The sequence below is a fragment of the Tupaia chinensis genome, unplaced genomic scaffold, assembly GCF_000334495.1.
Source record: "Tupaia chinensis unplaced genomic scaffold, TupChi_1.0 Scaffold143584_1, whole genome shotgun sequence".
Taxonomy (NCBI): domain Eukaryota; kingdom Metazoa; phylum Chordata; class Mammalia; order Scandentia; family Tupaiidae; genus Tupaia; species Tupaia belangeri.
In genome coordinates, this window is record NW_006203430.1 from 3,025,402 (window position 1) to 3,047,450 (window position 22,049).

Genomic DNA, 22,049 nt, shown 5'->3' on the forward strand with positions numbered 1-22,049 from the left:
AGCTGAGAAGCACTACCCACTGCATGATCAGGGTGCAAATGGACAGGGCAGGGTCCCAGAGGTGCCATGGGTTGATAAGCATTTGGGTCCTGCTACAGCAGTACTTGGGAGCAATTTACCTAATAAAGAAAAACTGGACCCCTCAAAAGAGGAATAAATGCATTCTGTCGAGCCAAGTGATCACTAAATATGTAAGTGATGGAAATGGCCAAGATGGTGGGTAGAGAGCAGGAGAGTATGGAATAGCTTCAGTCCCAGGGACCAGCAGTTAGCATAATGGCTATATCACTGGACTCCCATGTAGTCGACCACGGTTCGCATCCCGGCCCCAGTGGCTTAAAACTCGCGCCGGGTACTTGTGCATGCATGCCCAAGATCCCGAGAGGAGAACAGAGAAGAAGGGATTGCAGCGTGGCCATCCCCCCTGGGGGGTGATTTCTCGCTTTCTGTCTCTCTGTCTCTCTCTGTCCTGTCTGGCAAGCGCATGTGCCCTATAGCAAAAACCTCTCAAAAAAAAAAAAGGAATAGCTTCAGTCCTGAAGAGAGAACCTGGAAAACTGCCCTGGGTGTGTGTGAAGACACAAGCTCCTTTCAGAACAGGGCTTTCCCAGGTGTGCTACCTGTATTTCTTCTTCCTTCCCTTCTCCTATTCTTTTCCAGTTGGTGCCAAAAAGTGTAAGAGCAGCTGTGGCAAAGATAAGAAATCGGTTTTACTAAACCCTTCTTGCAATCATCCTTTTCCCCATAACTTCCTTTTATACTGATTACCTAAACATAAATGGTGGACTAATTTGGACAGGACCAGCAGATGGTGTAATGGTTACATCAGTGGACTCCGACAAAGTCAACCATGGTTCTAGTCCCAGACTCAGTGACTTAAAACTCACGCTGTGCTCCTGAATGTGCATGCCCAAAATTCCGAGAGGACAGTGGAGGAAAAGGGATTGCAACATGGCCATATCCCCTGGGAGCTGATTTCTCATTTTCTGTCTCTCTTTCTGGCAAGGATAGTGTCCTATCGGAAAAAAAAAAAAAAAAAAATCTCTCTCTGAAAAAACCTATTGAAAAAAAAAAATTCCCTCTCTGAAAATAAAATAAATTTTAAAAGTTTTAGATATTTTTTCACTTATCCACTGGTGGCAAAGGACATTTTCATTATAACTTGAACAACAACAGCAACAACAACAACAAAAAAACAGTATGTGTGTGTACACACACACACACACACACACACGCACACCCCTAATAACATGAAGATTAAAGACCCAGATGTAATAATGCCAAATCCTTAAATAAATGGACAACTAAGCTCTATTAAAAATAAAGAAAAAGCCCTGGCAGAGTTTATTACAGGATTTTCTTTTTGAAATCATGAAGTCTTAGTTGACTTACTCTTACAGTTTAACCAAAAATAACCTTTCAGCTAGTGGTTAGGGAGGGAAAAGGTTTCTTTATATCTCTTAAGAGAATATTGAAAAATGGTATTGTAATTTAAAAATTGAGAAAATTGTTAAATTTTTCTGTATTAAATATTTGAGGAGGAAGAAAGGGGTGAACGCTTGACCATTTTTACTTAATTATACAGATAAATTGTGGATTTATCCTTCAGCCCCCATCTCTGTGTTTAAGATATTAACTAAAAGGAAAACAAAGTTTGGAAGAAGCTAAATGAAATATTTAAGAGATGAAGTAGTTTAATAATCCTTTATCCATTCCCGTGAACATTCTTTCCTTCTTGACCCTTGTTCTACATTTTCTAGGAACATCCTCCATAGTTAAGACCCTTCTGTTTACTGCACCAAATTGTAATTCTTAGTGTCACTTTTCTCTTCCTTCCAGAGCTTCTTTGAAGGGCAGTCTGCACCCTGGGACTCCGCTAAGAAAGATGAGAACAGAATGAAGAACAGATATGGGAATATCATTGCATGTAAGTGTTGGCAGTGTCATTGCGCTGTTGTATAACTTCCTTTTCGTATCTGATGAGATTGACCACCAGGCTCATGCAGGGAGAATTTAGAGTGCAATTACTGCCTTCATCCTGCTAGAAGAGCTGGTGTGATACTGGTACTAAAGAAAGGAAAAACTATGTGAATACCACCCCTTCCGTCCATGCATTCTTATTGTAGGCCCTGTTTTACTTTAAGATTTAAGGTTTCGATAACATAGGTAATGTTAAAATGCTGAGAGGAAAAAGCATTTCAGAAGGAGTAAACATAATGGTCTGAATGTCTCCCAGCTGCTTGTGAGAATGAATGGAAATAATGATGCACAGCATGTCTCAGTGCAAGGAACTGGGAGTTCTCTGCAAACATTAACTCATTAATCCTCTGGACACTGGGTTAGGTGGGTCAGTAATAACCCCATTTTAAGGACAGGAAACTGAAACTTAGAAGTTAAATGATGGTTCCTGTAACACAACACTCATTAGCAAAAGAGCTAGGATTATATCTTAGAAATTCCCAGTGCCTGTGAAACTGAATGTTACCAATCCATAATGCCTTGGACGGTTTTTAAATCGAGCCCAACCTCATTAAGGTTCCGAAACGATGCTGAGATTGATGAGCCTCCTTCCTGCAGGGTTCATGCTACCCATCCCCTGCGTTAAACCACTCCAAGTCGTACATGACTGCATCAAGGTACTGAGGGGCCCATAGTCGCCTCGCAGAATTAATACTATTTACGAAGATACGTAAATTGAGACAACAATAACAGCAATGTGAGGCTGGCCTAGAGAGCACCTCGCTCATTGTGTCCCATTACTCCTGAGGGAACAAACTTGGAAGGTTTGGGTATTACAGGGAAGCAATATATTGGGTCATTGAAAAAATCATGACACATTTTTTAATAGAAAAACAGGAAAAAATACATCATGACTTTTCCAATGACCCAATGTTAGCCTTATTGATGGCGAAAGTGCAGTTAAATTTTATTCACCTGAATTAACATTTCTTAGTATGACAATATAGATTCCATTGTCTGTGCTACCCAAAACAGAATCCCCTACCCTTACTTGGGATATGGCTGGTATAACTGAGGAACTGATTTCTTTTTAGGTTTATTTATTTATTTCTTCCATGAGAAAGAAAGAACACAGAGAAAGGCACCCCCAACAAGGTGCAGATGCCACAGTTCACACCCGGTTTCAGTCAGCCTGGGTCTCAGGTATGCACATACATGCCTGGCACACTCAGAATGGGCCCAGGACTTGAACTCAGGAACTTCTCCATGCGGGTTTAGTTACATTACTACTGCAACACTGCCCAGCCCCAGAAACTGAATTTTTAATTTTGTTTAATTTTGTTTATTTTGAATTTAAATAGTACATAAGGCTTACCAGATCACACAGCACAGACCAGCAGTATGCTCTATAAAAGGAAATGAGGAGGAGGGGGCGCTTACATATATCAAATGTCCCAACTGAGCATGCCCTGTTTTCCTTTGCCCAATAATGCCAATCTATTGGTTTTACAGGGTACAAACGCTAGCTTTATGTGTTTCATTGGTTCATTTTAAGGCTTGTTGTATTCACTTAGTTCTCTAGTGGTTGTGCAGTGATTGTCTTTTGTAAATGGGAAATGCTAACTTGAAGTCAAGGGTTTCGTTGACCCTCAGCAAATTCAAGCAACATTTGTGTGACACTTTCTCAGTACTGGATGCTCAGGATACAAAGGTCATCAAGACAAGAAGTGTCCTTTCCCCCAGGATAGAATAGACCAGGCAGATAACAGACCACTGTGACTACAGCCCAGTAGTGCAATGACACAGCTCTAAGTTGGAGTCCCACGTACAATGCTATAGAGGCTCGGAGGAGACATTACTTCTTGGCCTATGTGAATCCTTCCAAGAACTTCCAAGTTCCATCATGTCCTCTGAAGGTCACCTAAAGTCGTGAACCATCAGAGGAATCCAGGTTTTCTTTCTCATAGTTCACTGGACACTTTCCAGGATTTCCTTTAGCTTTGCAACAAACCCCAAGGGAATTCATAGATATAAAATGGGGACTTCTTATCAAATACCAAATGAACTAGGACGTTGATGAGGCTTTGTCTTGCAGCCACTGTAATATTACCAGTGTGGGCCTTATAGAGAGTGTATAGGAGGGAGTGTCAGGAGGTGTGGTAGGAGGTATGGTGTTAGGTGTGCTGAAATCTAACTGGCCTTGGCCAACTGTGAATCTGCTGTTCTCTGATGTACAATGTAACACTTGAGAAATATCATTGAATGACGAATCAAAAAACGATAAAAGCTAGCATTTGCAGAGCACTTTTATATGCTAGACACCACTGTAAGTACTTTTATATGCTAGACATCACTGTAAGTACTTTACATGTGTGAGAGTACTTCTAAAAGTTGGTGGAATTAAAGTATGTATATATTTTGGTGCAAAAGAATTCTGAAATCCATACATAATTTTTTCATAATATGAATTTTCCACAAACTTGTTGAAGACCAATCATGTTAACTCATTTACTTCCTATAACACCTCCATGAAATAAGAAATACTATTGCATCTGTCTTATAGATAAGGAAATTGAGGCATAAAGAGGATTAAATAATTATACAGTTAATAAGATGCAGAGGTAGGAGTCTAACCCCAGTTTTATTTTGTGGGTTGTTTTGTTTTGTTTTGTTTTGTAGGTAGATAACAGAATTAAATAGGGAAGAAAGATTTTATTATTTTTTTAATTTATGATTGTTTTTAATTTTACTTTCTTTTGTACATTCAATCACTATACATCACTTAGCTTGCAAAGTAAATTCTCCCAACATGAATACACTTCATACCAGTCCAGTTGAGGATACTACACATGTTATCATCAACAGAAAATAATCTATTTCTGTGTCCCTTAAAGGTCTTGCCTCTCTATTTTTCTCCTTACTGTCTTTCCTTAGACTCTCCTCTAATTGTTCTAAGAACTAAACAAGGTATTAAGCTCTGATTTGTAATCAAGAAAAATATTATCCTAGAAAAAACTAGCTTACTGAGCTGAAGTAAGAATGAAATATTTCTAGTCATTAGTATGCATCCAAGTGTTTGCCATCATTTTATTAAACAAAAAAGGCAAATATCTAATACAATTTTAGCTTCTTATTGTTTATCAAACTCTGATAATTTCCTTTTCTTCTGTCTAACTGGAAAATTTAATGGATATTTACCAAATTGTCAACAAGTTGTCTTATTTAGCTACCTTGGGTTCATTCCCTAGATAGAGCACTTTAGCTGACTGATTTGAAACAATTCTCTGAAGCAGATATTTTGGAGAAGATCATCTTTAAGTGTGCAGGCCTAGTTGCATCTGTTAAATTGATGATGAAGCTCTGGGACTCATTCAAACCATGCCTTTTTTCTTTTATTTTCATCATACTGAAGGAGTCTGAGGTAAGACTTTTCTATTACCTGTCTCCTTCCTCCCACTATGAAGCCCTGCATTTATGCACCCACCATGCATAATTTTTCTCCATCTGTTCATCCTACTTAAAAGGGTACAAAAGAAAGAATATTATCCTAATGAATTATGGAGATTCTTTAATACTATTTTTATCCTTCCATGGAAAACAAGTTATCTTATCCAATTATAGCAGAAATAAGATGATATTGGGCTGACCTGTGTCCTGGAGACTTCTGTCCGAGCTTCCTTATCTGGTTTCTGAGTCTTCCTTCTGCCTTTCCCTGTGCATTCATGTTAGCTTCTCCAATCATTTGCTATTGTTTGCTAAGTTCCTTTAGAACTGTCTAACATTGGTATAATTGGTTATAAATGCATATTATACGTATTATATATAATATATACACATGTATATATATATTATATATATAATATATATATATATACATGTTTTATATATATATAGGTAAACTGGTTATTTATAGAACTCTATCAGGCTCTATGCTGGCAAATCCTGGGACAGCAATCACATAGACCACCTGCTAAACAGTTACTAATGTTTCTATGGATTGAGAAGAATAACTACTCTTGGCTTGAATATCAGAACTGCCCTGGTGCAGACCATGCCCAGTGTGTGTGTTGGCCCCCAGGGTCTCAGTGCAGTCACTAGGGAGCCCCCTCCCAGCTGGCATGAGCTCCCTGATTGATTCTGATTTCTGATGAGGGCACCGCAGTGCTAGCACCACTGTGAGAATCGCCATTTGGCAACTGCTTCATTGGAGGCTGCCTGGGTTGTTTTTATGGCAGTGAAAATAAATAATAGCTATTGTGAGAGTTGTAGAAGGATTTCAGGAATAAAATAGAAAAAAAAAATACTTACCTAAACCTTGCTTATGTATATACCCAGAAATACAAAGGTACTTCAAAAAGTTTCTGGAAAAAAAGGTGGAATTCAACTGTGAGTTTTTTTGGTACAAAAAATATTTTGAAAACCATACATAGCTTTTTCATAAATTCACAATTTCATGAACTTTTTGAACACTCCACAAACATAATGGTTGTTTCTTTGTCAGCAAAGAGAATAGTGTTACCACCTCCAATTTCATTCACTGGAAGTCTGTCTCATGAAGCCTAGGCCTTGGGGACAACAACTAACTAGGATGAGGAATTGGGGATTCCCGTCAACACGCTTAGAGATTCTTGTTAGTGCTTTTCAAAGAACATAAGAATGCTTGTAATGATCACATTCATTGTTTTGCAGCAGTGTTTGCATATAAAATGGTTTTAATGGTGCTTAAGAACCGTTTATTGGCTTTTGCTTTTAAGTAAGTTAAACTTTTCCCTTATTTACACTATAAATTTGCTGAGCTAGTCCTTTCCCAGCATAAACTAAAACACTCCATCTACCATTACCATCACCACACACACAGACGTAGCCCTCCTAATACACTCAACATTTCTCATTGTAATTAACTAACTCTACGCCCAAGGCACACACCAAATCTCCCAGCTAACAAGGCAGCCCCCTGCAGCAGGCTCCTCTTTGCAGGGGTCTGAAAGTTGAAGACAATGAGCCACAATCTGTAGGAGCTTCCCAGTCTTTCATCCTCCTTTTTTTTTGTTTTTTTGGTTTTTTTTGGCTATTCATCCAACAAACATGTATTGATCAGCCATGTGCCAGTCACTGTGCCAACCTGAGTCATCCTGTTTGCAAACATTTACTGAGTGTCTAATATATGCCAGACACTAGGTGTCAGAGATAGGGCAAGAAACAGAAGTACTGATGGAGTGCTTGCTGGCGTAAAGCCTCACGTTCTCCTGGGGAGACGGAGAAACGGTCACGAAGCACATGGTCTATGTGTGCAGCAGAGAATGGATATAAGATGGGGTAGGAGTTGCAAGGGTTTTTAAATTTTGGGTTTTTTTTTTTAATGTTTTGCCATAGGGCACATTCATTTGATGAAAAGAAACAGCGAGAGGGAAAATGAGAAATCACCCCACAGGGGGGATGACCATGCCACAATCCCTTCTCCTTCATTTACCTCCTGTGATTTGGGGCATGCACACACACACCAGTGTAATTTTCAAACTGTTGGGTCCAGGACTTGAACTGTAGTCAGCTATGTGGGAATCTAGCACCTTAACCACTATGCCACCTGCTAGCCCCAGCAGTTGCAGTTTTTAATCAAGGAGGTCCTCCCTCAGAGGATAAGATGGACTTGAAGCAGGTTCACAAGCACCAGGTCCAGGCAGAGGCTGTCAGGGGGTAGACGGGAGGTGCCCCAGCCAGCATGTTGGGACAGCCAGGGGGCCAGTGTTGCAGGGCAGGGAAGGAGTTGGATGAAGTGGAGACACTGGGATGACGACAGTGAGCAAAGGTTACAAAGGCCTGCTTTCAGAAAGCTGGTAGTCTCAGTGTGGCTGGGGTGAGGAGCGAAGTATAGTTGCACAAGTAAGTGGAAGTGAAGTTACCCGTGGTACTGCCAAGAACTGTAATGTGAGGTTGACTTACCCAAGAGGTGTGGGAAGCCTTCTGAGGATGTGACTGGAAAGACCACTGAATAAAGGGGCTAAAGAGGGATGGATGATGCTGACAGGAATTATTCTGTGAACAAACCCTGTCTGTTTGAGGAGTGGAAAAAAGACCAGAGTGGCCGGAGCAAGAGCTGGGAGGGATGGGAGATTAGGCTGGAGATGAAGAGAGGTAGAAGCCAAAACTACAGAACCTTCTAGGGCAGATCAAGGATTATTAAAATAAGGGAAACCTCACTAAAGGGCTTTTAAGGATTTTGTGTGTGTGTTTGTTGTTCATTTGTTTTGGAAGGGTTGTTAATCAAATTTGCACTGAAAAAATTTAATCTGACTACGGAGTATAAAATGTACTGGGGACCAGCAGGTGGTTGGTGGTTATGGTACTGGATCCCCACATGCTGACAGCAATTCGAGTCCCAGATACAGTGGTCTGAAAAGTACTTTGGGCACATGTGCATGCATGCCCAAAATCCCTAGAAAACGGAAGAGAAGAGATTGTGCCGTGGCCATCTCCCCCAGGAGTGATTTCTCACTTTCCCTCTCTGTCTCTGGCAAGCACATATAACCTGTGGCCAAAGCCAGAAAAGAAGAAAGAAAGAAGGGGAAAAAAATAAAAGAAAATTTATTGGAAAGAAACACTACCTATGAGACATTTGGTACCTCATGTGTGAAGTGGATGAAAATGTAGGCTAGAAAAAGAGAAGTAGAGCGATTCAGACAAGTAATTGATCAAACTGAAAGATGAACAGGATGTGGAATAAGGGTGAAAAGGAGTCAGAGACTTGTCCTATATTTCTAATTTGCAGGAGACTGGGTAGACAAACAGATAGACAGATGGTTGGATGTATGGATGATTAGTTGGATGGTTGGAAAGACAGATAAAGGATGGACTATTTCCTCAGCTGGATAGTACTAGAAGGGAAGCCAGGTGCAGAGAGGAGCTCAGGGGGCAGTAGCATGGGAAACATGTTTCTTTTGGGGACAGACTGAGACACTTTTGAAACATTCAAATGAGATGCCAGGTAGATAGTTATGTAGGTTTCTATGGAACCCAAAAAAGAGGGGTCCAGCCTGAATATAAATTAGTGAATCATGGGGCATTTCGGTGGTGATGAAGCCATTGGCATGACAAGATTGTCTATGCAGGAAGCACAGAGGGCATGGAGGCTAGGCCCCAAAACCCTTCCTGAGCATTACAGCCAGGTGGGCTCTTCAGTATCTTGCACGTGGAAACAAGCACAGCGGCAGTCCTTGACAAGAAGGTAGCCACAGGAGGAGCAAAGCCGTTCCTTACAGAAATCAATTGTAATTACAATTAATTTTGAATCTTCTCTCGAATGTCAAATGTTACTTACATCATTGTGATTCTAACTTACCACAAACGTGTCATCAATATTTAGCAGAGAGAATTGGAAGTTAGAAGTGAAAGATTATCAATGACATACTCCATTTCTGCCGCTATGAGAATATCTAATCACACACAAGGTAAAATAGGAAGGCTACTACCAATAATCTGTTATGGTTAATATGAAAGTGTTAAAATGTTTGAAGCTACTTAGAGGTATTTTTAAATATAACGCTATTTGAGGGAAAAGGCCTAAGTACCATGTTTTTGGTGTGTAGCCTAGAACATAGAGACCTGCTTTAAGTCTCTCATCACCCTACTCCAACGCAGGCATTCAGACCTCAGCTCAGCAGCTAGACCTCAGCTATGCTTTGTCATGACCAGGTCTGTTTCTTAACCCCAGACAGAGTTTTGTCTTCCTTCATCTAAAGATTTCTTTGAAAGACAGGAGAATATGGACCAGCAAATGGCGTAATGGTTACATCGCTGGACTCCCACATAGTTGACCATGGTTTGAGTCCTGGACCTGGTGGCTTAAAACTCACCCCAGGCTTTGCACATGTGTGCCCAAGATCCCGAGAGGAGGAGGGAGTGAGGAGTGGCCATCCCCCTGGGGGGTGGGGGTGATTTCTCACTTTTTGTCTCTCTATCTCTCCAGTGAACGCACACACCCCATAACAAATTTCTCTCTAAAAAAAGAAAGAAAGATAGGAAAATAACAAGTAGTTCTTTATGCAGGTTGAATTTCTCAGAGGGGCAAAGTTTGTTGCATTACATGATGGGGTAACATTGAGTTGTTATTATGATATAAACATTACTTGGATTCTGATCATATTCTAGCCATGCATGGCAAATAGGTTTCTTTTTTGCCAATTGTAAAGCAATTCAAACACTTTAAAGAAATGTTGTGAGGTAAAGAAGAGCAGGGAAAAATTGCCCAGAACCTCACCATCCAATTTTAAAACCTGCTAAGAGGACCAGCAGGTGGTGGTTAAGGTACTGGACTCCCACATGGTCAACCATAGTTCAAGTCCCAGACCTGGCAGCTTACTTTCTCATCTTCCCTCTCTCTCTGTCCAGCTCTGGTGGATTAATGATGATGATAATAATAATTAATAAAATTAAGTAAATATTTTTTTTAAAAAAACACTAACATTTTTCCCCATTCTTTTCAATCCTCCCCTGCCCCAACTATGATGTTATTAGTGCTACTTTTGTTCTTAAGAATTTTCATTGACTTTATCCTTTTAAATGAAAATAGACCCCTTTTTTAATGATAATAAGTATGGTATAAACCAGGTGGACAGTTGAGGTAGTACATAAAGATGAAAATAAAATTCACTCCAAATTTTGCCCCCAGCAGAAACCTCATCCTTCCAATGATCTCACTATGCATTCCTACACACATACATACAAATGCATTCAATTATTTCATATAAATAGACTTATTAGACAGGCTGCTTTGTAACCTGCTCTTCTTCCCTCTGTAATGTGTAACAGAGATCATCTCAAGCAAATAAATTAAAGCCACCGTAATCCCCTTTAATGATTGTTTCAGATTCAGATTTCATTTATGTGCCTACTGTTGAGCACTTCCCTGATGCTATCACTGAATGTGGCCATAGGAGAAGTTGTGTTTAAGAAGAGCAGTTCCCAAGAGCCGGCTCCATAGCACAACAATCAAGCCCTTTGCATAGGGAGCCAAATCTGCGTGGCCAACTGCAGTTTAAATCCAGTCCTGGTAACTTGAAAAATATGTCAGGCACTTGTGTATGCATGCCCCGAGTCCTGATGGGTTGGAGATGTGGAGGAAAAAGGATTGCAGTGTGACCAGGCACCAGTGGGGAAGGTGGTGTCTCTGTGGCAAGTGCGTGTGCCCTCTGGCAATAAAAAAGAACAGAAAAGCAGTTCTTAGCATGGATTCGCTAGAGAGAGGAGTCTTGATGCAAACCTGAAATAGTGCAGATGAAAATATTATCAGACCTTGAATAAAGTGACTGAAACAAGTAATGAGACAAGCTTATTTTTACTCATTCCTAATTATGTACAAGATGTTTACTAATGTATTATATTTACTCACTTAATCTTCACAAAAACTCTGCTGTCTAGGTACTATCTTTTTAAAGTTTGTTCTGTTTTGTTTTTATTGTGAGAAAAAGAGAGACCTCCCTTTCTCCCAACAGGGTCTTGATGATGCTATGATCCATCCCTAGTCTCAGCTGGCCCAGATCACTAGCACACACAAGACTTTGATGTGCTCAGGGATATCCTGAGATGAGAACCCAGGATCTTTCCTATGTGGGTCCAGTTGTGTTACCACTCTACCAACCGGCCCCTGTATGTACTACTATTATTCTTGGGTGTTTTTTTTACAGCCACAGAGCATGACTTTCTGTGACAATTCTGTCACTCTCTAGTTGTATGACCTTGAACAGACCTTGTTTCAAGATTCAAACAGAGGTTCTGACTCTAGAGCCCCCATACCTCTACTACATTACACAGAAATAAGGATAGCAGAGGTAAGTTGTTGAGTAGAGAGGATTAAAATGTGAGTCCTTAAGGAGTCTCCTGCTTCCTCTTTAGCACCAACAAGTTGGTAAAATGAAGTTTCTGTTATTTGTATTTCCTACAAAACAGGAACACAAAATGGCTTTGGAATAACCAAGAACAAATACCCATGCTGGGAAAGATAAAGTCAGTAATTAAATAAAGCTCAGGTCTTCTAAAACATACAAGCTGTGTCCCCCAGAAATACCAAGTTCTTAAGGTCTGGATGCTCTGGTGTTCATGGTCAGTAATTGACCTGTTCTTAACCACAAATCTCATTGAATTTTCCCAAATTTTGTATCTCAGAAGCTGAGTTCTCCTTTCAGATTTCTTCCTTCTTTCAACACAAATGACTAGACCCTGATGCTGAGAAAGGGCCCCTCCCATGTTGTAGTCATTCACAGCTCATTGGCCAAGCAGGCAGTCAAATGTCAGACATTTTTTGGATCCTTTGAATAAGGATCCCTTATTTGCCACATGTCAGACGTGTTCTTTAAGCACTTCCTCATAGAAATTTGAGACAATTTAACATCAAGAGTACCCATAGAGAATAACTGAGATTTCCTTTGAAAACAGTTGACATATGTTTTTCTTAATTGGCATCTGAATCAAGGTGGATGAGATTACAAGAAAATGTAGTGGCATGCCTCCGTATACCAATTTGGTTGCCCCCCAACAGTCTATATCTGTTTTTTAAATGAAGATAATGTGTGTACAGACATGCAAGAGAGAAAGAGAGAGAGAGACTCTCAAATGGATTGTGTCACACTGCAGTTCCCTTTCCAAGGGCCTCTAGATCTCACGATCTTGGGTGCTTGCACACATGCCCAGCCAAGGATCTGAATGCTCAGTCAGCCGTGTGGCTTTCACCACTGCTGTCCGGTGCACTAAGGACTGTATCTGTGGTTTTTAAAGCCAACTGAGTGTTTGATTTCAAAAAGGATACCTGAGAATTGCAGTTTCTGTGATGAGTTATTCTTAGACATTCAGGTAGCAGTGTAGGGTAAGGCTCTTAGGTTGGAAGAATCAATCTTTTTTTTTTTTTTTTTGAAGAGGTTTTTGCCATAGGGCGTGTGTGCTTGCCAGACAGACAGAGAGAGACAGAAAGCAAGAAATCACCCCCCAGGGGGGATGGCCACACCACAATCCCTTCTCTTCCATTCTTCTCTCGGGATCTTGGGCGTGCACGCACACGCACCCAGTGTGAGTTTTAAACCACTGGTTCCGTCTGGGATTTGAACCGTGATAGACTACATGGGAGTCCAGCGACATAACCATTATGCTAACTGCTGGTCCCAGGACCAATCATTTTACTTCTTTTGTTTCCACTTTCATTGACTCAATGTGGGTGATGGTGATACCTTCCTACTATTGTACTTTTTATGTTTGAAGAGTGATATTCTCATTAACCTGCAGAAAGGCAAAGGGATTAACTTGATAAGTATAATGTGTGTGTGTGTGTGTACATGTGTGTGTGTATACGTGTGTGTGTATCTGACTCAAGATGGATTTATTTTTTAACATTCACATTTATCTTATCAATGAAAGAATACTTCACAAACTTCATTTTAATAGTTTTTAAATACGTCTACTGAGTACACATTAATAATGTATGTCCTTTGTCCTTTATTAGCAAGCTCTGAAGTCACTGTGACCACCACCTTTATTTTCAGAGAAAAGGACCTAGCCCACCTCAGGAGAATCTGCCTAGTCAAGGAATCCAAAGGGCTCTAAGACTAAAAGTTCATGAATGTCCTTCCTATATTTGAAAGGCTTATTTCTTAAGATATCTGGGGTTAAAGTAGACTATGAAGAGCTATTGTACAACAGAGGGACAGAAAAATTAGACCCATATTTTTTAAAAAAGTAAAATATTTATAACAAAATTTTAAGTGTATAGTTAAGTGGCATCAAGTACGTTCACATTGTGGTGCAGCCACACTACGTCCAGGATTCCTTTCATATTGCAAAGTTAGAATTCTGTGCCTTTCAATTCCCAGTCTCTCCCTCAGCCCACCCCCTAGTAACTACTAGTTAGTTTCTATCTCTAGGAATTTGGCTACTCTGGGTATCACACAAGTGGAACCATGTAATATTTTTCCTCCTGTTCCTTATGTCTGGTTTATTATGGTTAAGATAATATCTTATTTTTTTTTAAGTTTTTGTCATCGTGCATGTGCTCTTGTCAGAGAGAGACAGAGAAAGACAGTGAGAGGGAAAGTGAGAAATCACCTCCCAGGTAGATAGCCATGCCACAATTCCCTCACCTCCATTCTCCTCCTGGCCTGGGATTATGGGCATGCATGCACATTCATCTGGCATGATTTTATTTTTTGTATTTTTTAGAAGATTTTACCTTAGAGCACATGCACTCACCAAAGAGAGACACAGAGACAGTGAAAAGGAAAGTGAGAAATCACCCCCTTAGGGGGGATGGCCATGCCACAGTCCCTTCTCCTTCATTTTCCTCCCAGGATCTTGGGCACACACATACACATGCCTAGCACAAGTTTCAAGCCACCAGATCTGGGATTTGAACCACAGTCAGCCATGTAAGAGTCCAGAAATTTAAGCATTATGCTATCTGCTGGCCCGAAATCCCAATATGATTTTCAAGCAGCCATGGCTGAGACTGGAACCATGATCAGCCATGTGGGAGTCCAGCACCTTAACTTCTATACCCCCCGCTGGCCCCAGGATGTCTTTAAGTGAACTCTTTCATTTTATAGAAGGTTTATTCATTTTTTTTAAGGGAGAGAGGGACACAAGTCCTATGCCACAGTCTGTGCCACAATCCAACCCCAGCCTCATCCAGCTAGGATCACAGGCACATATACACACACATACATGCCTGGTGGGTACAGGAAGACTCTGGGACAGTGGGTACAGTGTGGACTTGGAACCTTCACATGTGGTCCTAACATCATAGAATATTGTGTTACTACGAGACCATGGCAGGTCTTTTAAAATAGCAAGATATATGTATAGGGAAAAGGTTTAAAAGTCCACAACCAGTTTAGTACATTATTATACAGCAAACACCATAAAACCACCATCCAAGCATACAACTGACCCATTGCCAATACCTTAAAAGCCCTTTGTTCCTCACACTTGCCCCTCTATGCACTGAGACAATGACTTCCATAACTCCTATAGTAATCATTTTCATGTTGTCTTTCCTGTCTTCTGTATACCCTAGTGGAATGGTTTAATAGAAATGGGATGTAAACCACAAATATGAGCCATCTGTACATATTTTAAAATTTTTAAATAGTCACCCTGTATAACAGAAAAAGAAACATGAGATTTTTTAAATTTAATCCAGTATATCCCAAATATTAACATTTTAACATGTAATTAATATAAATGTGATACACTATTTTTATCATACTAATTCATCCAAAGCTGGCATGCATTTTACACTTACAGTACCTCTTATTAGGATTAACCCCACGTGGCCAGCAGCTACCACATTAGACAGCACAGAATGTAATATAGTTACATTTTGCCTCTTTTTTAACTTTGTATACATGAAATTATATGATACATATCTGTGTTCTTCACTATGGTAGACACTAGCTACATATAGTTGTTTAAATTTAAATTCACAAAAATTAAGTAAAATTGGCAATTCAATTCCTTAGTTACCCACTGCGTTTCATGTGTTCGGTCACCACAAACTACTGGTGACTACTGTGCTCAGAGGACAGATATAGAATACAAAACTTCAACACAGAAGGTTCTTCTGGGCAGCACTGGCATATATTCTTCTTACAATGCTTTTTCTTTTTGTTTACTTTATGGTTTTTGTTTGTTTGTTTGTTTGTTTGTTTGTTTGTTTTTAGAGAGGTTTTCGCTATAGGGCGCATGCGTTCACCAGACAGACAGAGAGAGACATAGAGACAGAAAGCAAGAAATCACCCCCCAGAGGGGATGGTCATGCCACAATCCCTTCTCCTCCATTCTCCTCTCAGGATCTTGGGCACGCACGCACACACGCCCTGCATGAGTTTTAAGCCACCAGGTCCAGGACGCGAACTGCAGTCGACTACGTGAAAGTCCAGCAACACAGCCATTACGCTAATTGCTGGTTCCCTGTTTACTTTATGTTTGTAGAAGTCATCAGGTCATTGGATGTAACTGTAACTCATTCATTTCATTACTGTATAACATTCCACTTAATTAACTTGACAGTTTAATCTACCTTCTGTTGTTGACAGGCATTTGGATTGCCTACAGTTTTGTCAGTTATAAACAACATTGCTAGGCACAGTCTTCTGTCTGTATAAAGAGGCACACAGCATCCATTTCCCTATCACTGGGTCATAGGATGTAAGTGTCTTCTACTTTACTAGATCGTGGGACATTTTTTCCCCAAAGTGCTTATACTAATGTTTAATTCCACCAGTAACATTTTGGAGTTCATGTTACTCTACAGCCTTGCCCAGACTTGAAATTGTCATCAGACTTCTACCTTCCTAGTTGGTATGTGGTAGTATCTCTTTATAAGCTGAGTTTTTCATTACATATTCCTAAAAATATCAAATATATATTGATTATGCTCTAGAGGCCTGCACGGGGGTAAAAAAAAATGTATATAAAACACAACTACTACCCTTAAGTAGTTTTGATCTGTAGGAATGATAAAACATGTTCACAAATAACTGTATATCAGGTCATCAAAAGGTACAATAAAAAGCTAAGATTTATGGGAAAAAAACTCCTACCCAACCACCTATTCTGTATCCTACTAAGATTGTAAATGCCTCAAATTGAACAGATTGAACACCATGCTGCTCCTGGCTCTCCACCACGCTAGGTGTTGTCACTTCTCCATTGTTCACATCTCAGTGATGGCATCACGTCCCACCCCAGTTCTCATGTCATAATCCTAGAAATCATGCACCACACCTCCTTCTCATCCACTTTTAAGTGATCAGATCACTGTAGTCAGTCCTACCCCCTCAGTACCCTCGGCGGTGTCCACTCCTCCCTGTTCCTTGGTGTGTCCCTGCACTAAGCTGTCATCAGCTCTCTCCAGGATTGCTGCAGCAGCTTCCACTGGGTCTCCCCACTTCCAGTGGGCTGTCCTCAACAGTAATTGGTGCAATCTGATAAAATGAAGCATGTCTCTTACCTGTTTCAAACTCTTCCATGGCTTCCCATTATGCTCAGCGTAGAGGTCCTTGACAAGCTGACCCTTCCTACCTGTCGCCCTCATCTTCTACCACTCTTCTCAACAACTGACTGCATATTCCTGCTACCCGCCTCCTTTTGGTTTCCTGAACATACTAGATTCCTCCTGCCTCATGGCCTGCATACATGGTATTCCATGGACCTGGAATTTAGGAACCCTATCCTTTCCACTGCCTCACTTTATGGTTTCAACCTGTATGTCCTTTATTAGGGAGTCATTTGCTGGCTCTTCTGAGTAGGCTGAGGCCCATGCCATGCACTCTTTTAGCTCTCTGTCCTCCCACTTAGCATGTCCCAAAATTATATTTAAATTATTTTTTGTGAAATCATTGTTTAATGTTTTTCCAATGTGTGTAAGACCCATGAACTCAAAGACTTTGTTTCATTGTAAATTTTATTTCTTTCTTCCTTAAGTGAGAGAGACAGAGAAACAGTTATCCCAGTGGGGTTTTCCTGCCATAATCTACCCTCCACATAGGACAGCTCCTAATCGTAGGCACACACATACTTGCTGTGTTCAAGACAGTTTCTGGACACAAACCGAGAACCTCACCATGTAGACCAGCCTCACAGAGCAGTGCATTACGAAGTGAGTCATGGAGTATATTGTGTTATTGCTACATCACCATCCAGTTCTTTTTTTAAGAATTATTTTATTTAATTTTATTTATTTATTTTAATTTGACAGAATGTTACAGACCGAGTGTTTGGGCCCCTACCCCACCCCTAGATTAATATGTTGAAATCCTAAACTCTGTGTGATAGTATTAGGAGGTAGGATTTGGGGGAGTGATTAGGTCATGGGGTGGAGCCCATGTAACAGGGGCCTCAGAATCACTCTTGATCTCTTTCGACTATGTAAGAGTACCCAAGGGTCAGCAGCCTGCAACCAGAGGAGGGCCTTCACCAGAACCTGACCATGCTGGCACCAACCCCAGGGTGGGAGGAATAAATCTCTGTTGTGGATATGCTGTGTTATAGCATCCTGAACTAAGACAAACTCACATAGGCATTTGAGCAAAAGGTTCAGGAAAGAAAAAAAAAAGTTTTAATTTGCTGTAGGGCATGTGCACTCTTCAGAGAGAGACAGGGGGAGAAAGAGAAAGAGAGAGACAAAGTGAGAAAGCAAGCCACCAGGTCCAGGACTCAAACAGCGGTTGACTGTGTGGGAGTCCAGCGTCCTTAACCACCACACCACCTGCCGGCCCCCACCATCCAGTTCTTCAAGGACTTTGTACCTAACATGTTTACCACTATATCCAACACTTAGCACAGGGTTTAGCATATTGTAGGTAATATGAAAACATTATTGAGAGTAAGGGGACAGTTTAGTTGGATCTTAAAAATTGGGCAAAATTTGGACAGTTAGAGATGGGCAGGTGTGATCAGGTGAAAGAGGTTTCTGGGAGATGAAACAACTCATTGTTCTGGCAACATTTAAAAGGCCTATATTAAATCTAAAATTTAAAAAGATGTCGTGGACACCATCCAGGCACCTTGGGTGATCTTGGGTGATTCCCGTCATTAGCATGATGAAAAGCTGAATACTTGGTGCTCACCTGCCGTGTGGTAGGCAGGACCATGGCTTGTGGCACTGAAGACTGTGCTGTTCCTGGAGCCTACTGGAGCTCCATGGACCTGAATAGGTACTCTTAGGGATATCCAAGGTATATGTACGAGTTGGTCTTTGACCACAAAATATTATAATCGAATAGAATCAACTTTTAGAAGAAGAAAGGATACTACCATCCTTCTAAAGAAAAAATAAAATAAAAGCAAACAAACCAAAAAAAAAACCCTCATTCTACTTAGGAAATATGCTTAAGGGTTTCTCCATTATGAGGAGAGGAAGCACAATTAAATTTGCAAAATAGCAGCCCAGTTAAAGTTAGGGGTGGGTGAGTAAACAGACTGAAATGGAGGAGATGATGTGATTTTTTTTATTTCAAAGGCTCTGCTTATAGGAGATGAGAATTCAATCTTGTCAGAGATTGAAGCCCCTAAAGAGAATATTCCAGAACAACTTGAGAAACCCAGGGATGGTAAATCATAGGAAGTGGGCAGCATTCATCCTGAGAGTCTAAGGAAATAAAGTGTGAAAAAGGAGGGATTCTGACAACAGGGTGCAATATATCCTTAAGACAGTCCTGTTTCTAAAGACTGGAAAGTTCTAATGTTGTTGTCTGCCTTTGTAAAAACTGCTCAGGGAAAGTCCAAGTGTGCAGGAAGGTAAACCTAATCTCCTCTTGGAGGAGCTGACTAAAAGCCTGATGTGTGTGAAACAGCCATGATTCAGTTCTATGGCAACATCTTTCATTCAGGAGGCTTAGAGGGCTTCAGCAACAGAATCACTCAACAGAATTGCTCCACTCTGAAATAGTTGTGTGTATGCACTGGCTCTCCAAACACAAAGGCTGTAATCCACTCCAACCTAGTGCTCCAGCAACTCATCTCCCTCCAGGCGCCAGCATGGGAAAATATGTTTGGGGACCTTTGGTATTAAGCAAAATGTGTTCTAAGAAACTAGTTCTTAAAGTTAGTCACTATGAAGAAACATTCTGACTGCATATGAGTCCATTCCCAGAGTTGCTATCGTCGGTTTGCACATCAGCAATAAAGATAATGAGAAGGGGCCAGAGGTGGAGTAGTTACTAGGGAACTGGACTTCCACGTGGCCGACCCTAGTTTGTGTCCTGGACCAGAGGCTTGAAACTCACACTGGATGCATGTGTGTACATGCCCAAAATCCTTAGAGGAGAATGGAGGAAAATGGATTGTAGTGTGGCCATCCTCCCAGCGAGGAGGGCATGATTTCCACTTCCTCTCTCTCTATCTCTCTGGTGAGCACAAACGCCATATTGCAAAAATCTCTCTAAAAAAAAGATAGTGAGAAGAAAAGTGTGAGTGCCTATAACACAGCACATGATAGTAATAGCAACTGACATTTATCTTTCAGTCACAGATAACAGGCCTTTTTCTAATTTCGTTATGTGTACTATTTTAATGCTCACATAATCCCATAACATGGGCACTGTTCATGCCCATTTTATAGACAAGGAAACAGAAGCACAAAAAAGATTGAATAACATGCCCAAAATCACCAGTGGAGGATTCTAACCCACTAGAAGAGTTTCTAGCCCATGCTTCTGACCCAGGAGCTCACAATGTAACTGCTATCCCATGTTGTCTTTTGAGAAGAGTAGGAAGACACAATTTTTCCAGGTTTTTTCTCTTTGTGTGGTTCAATTTGTCACTACATTCCAGATTTAAATATATACACACACACACACATATATAATACACACACACACACACACACACACACACACCTATATGTGCATGTGAGAGTGAAAAGGAGAAAGCGTGTTCATAGGGAGAGGAACATCCTCCACAGGATCTGGACATGCTGCAAACTCCCTCCCCACTCTAGTCCCCTAGCCCATTGGAGCCCAGTCATTCAATCCATGTCTGATGTGCTTCAGGCTGACCAGGCCAGGGATTTGAAGCATGTCACCAGGTAGGATCTGGCATTTCCCAAGAAGTGCATTACTACTGTGCTCCAGAGCCAGCCCCAGATAAATTTATTGAGCCTTAATTAATTGTGAGTCACTGACATGAAGTAATACGACTGCCATGCAATGAAGTAAAAATACCTGTCAAGGAAGAAAGGTTAGAAAATTGACACAGACTTCCTCCTGCCTGCACGGTTGACAACAAAATATTCATCTAGCAGGAGGATGAACTTCAGGGACCACTATGACAATGTTGACTTTCAGTCAAGAGTACTTCAAACCAAGGAAGGTCCTAGTCCACACTTGGTCCAGTGATTAGGGATAAGATATTCTGTCACCTGAAGCTCTCCTGGCTCTTGCCTCTGACTCTGGAATTCATTTCTTACCCACTAACCCAGATGAAATGGTGAGTAAAGTTAGCACTGGAAAAAAGCAGCAGTGGCTCAGAACCAGGATCTCCCACTACTCCATTGGAAGTGAAGTTTTGCAAAATGTCCTTTCTGGGCCACCTCTCCACTCAGAAACCACGAATGCCTCCCTTTCAGGGCAGCTGGGTTTTATCTGTTTTAAATACTGGGTTTAGTTTTTGTTTGGTTGTGTTTTCTGCCAGGCAGTATATGCACTCACCAGAAAGAGATGGGGCTGGGCCGGGGGGTTGGGGGTTGGGGGTGTGATGAGAAAGCACTCCCCACGATCCCCATGGTGGATGATTATGCTGCAGTTCCTTATCCTTTATTTCTCCCTCCTTTTGGGATTTTGGTCATATACACACACATGCCTCATGTGTTTTTTAAGGCCACCAGGTCTGGGACTTAAATCATGTAGTCAACCACGTGGAATCCAGCCACCTTACCATCACAACACTGGCTGGCCCTAAATAATGGTTTTCGACAATTACTTTCATTGGAAGAAAGTATTCTCCTGCTTAAAAGAACATTAATTGAGCCAGCCTGTGGCCTAGTGGTTAAGGGAGCCAGATTTCACATGACTGACCATGGTTCTAATCCCAGCCCTGGTGGCTTGAAAAACACAACAGGCATATGCACATGCATTCTCAAAGATTCCAATATGATGGAGAAATGGAGAAGAAGGGAATATGGCAATACTACACCCCACTAAGGTATCTTTTCTCCCTCTCCCTCTCTGTCTTTCTATGGTGAATGCGCATATTCTCTAAGAATAAAAAAAAGGAACATTAATTTATAATAATTTTCAAAAGGACTTTTTTTTTCAAGAAACATAAGGTTTACTTTGCTATTTACTCAAAAAATATTTGGGAGATATTCCAGAGAATAGTCTAAGGGCCAGGATAGAGCAACAGTCAAAACAGGAAAATTGGGTCCAGGTGGTGGCACAGGGTTAATGCAGCTCCAGCCACTGGGAAAGGTCTTGGGCTCACGTTCCAGAACCTCCCTGAGCGCACCAGGCACGAATGTGCCTCTGGTCCAGACCGGCTGAGACTGTAGTAGATCATGGTATAAAGACCCTGTTGCCCGGGCCCTGCGCTGGCCAGCCCGCGCCCCCCGCCGC

The 22,049-nt window shown here is 41.0% G+C and overlaps 1 protein-coding gene across 7 annotated transcripts in view; it reads left to right on the plus strand.

The window, feature by feature from the left end:
* The window catches only part of PTPRM (protein tyrosine phosphatase receptor type M), a 732,676-nt gene that overhangs the window by 598,933 nt on the left and 111,694 nt on the right, over nt 1-22,049 (plus strand). For all 7 annotated transcript variants that reach the window (XM_027766560.1, XM_027766561.1, XM_027766562.1 and 4 more), the window contains one exon: nt 1,840-1,927. In XM_027766560.1, coding sequence (XP_027622361.1) covers nt 1,840-1,927 — 88 coding nt within the window. The remainder of the gene's footprint in view (nt 1-1,839; nt 1,928-22,049) is intronic.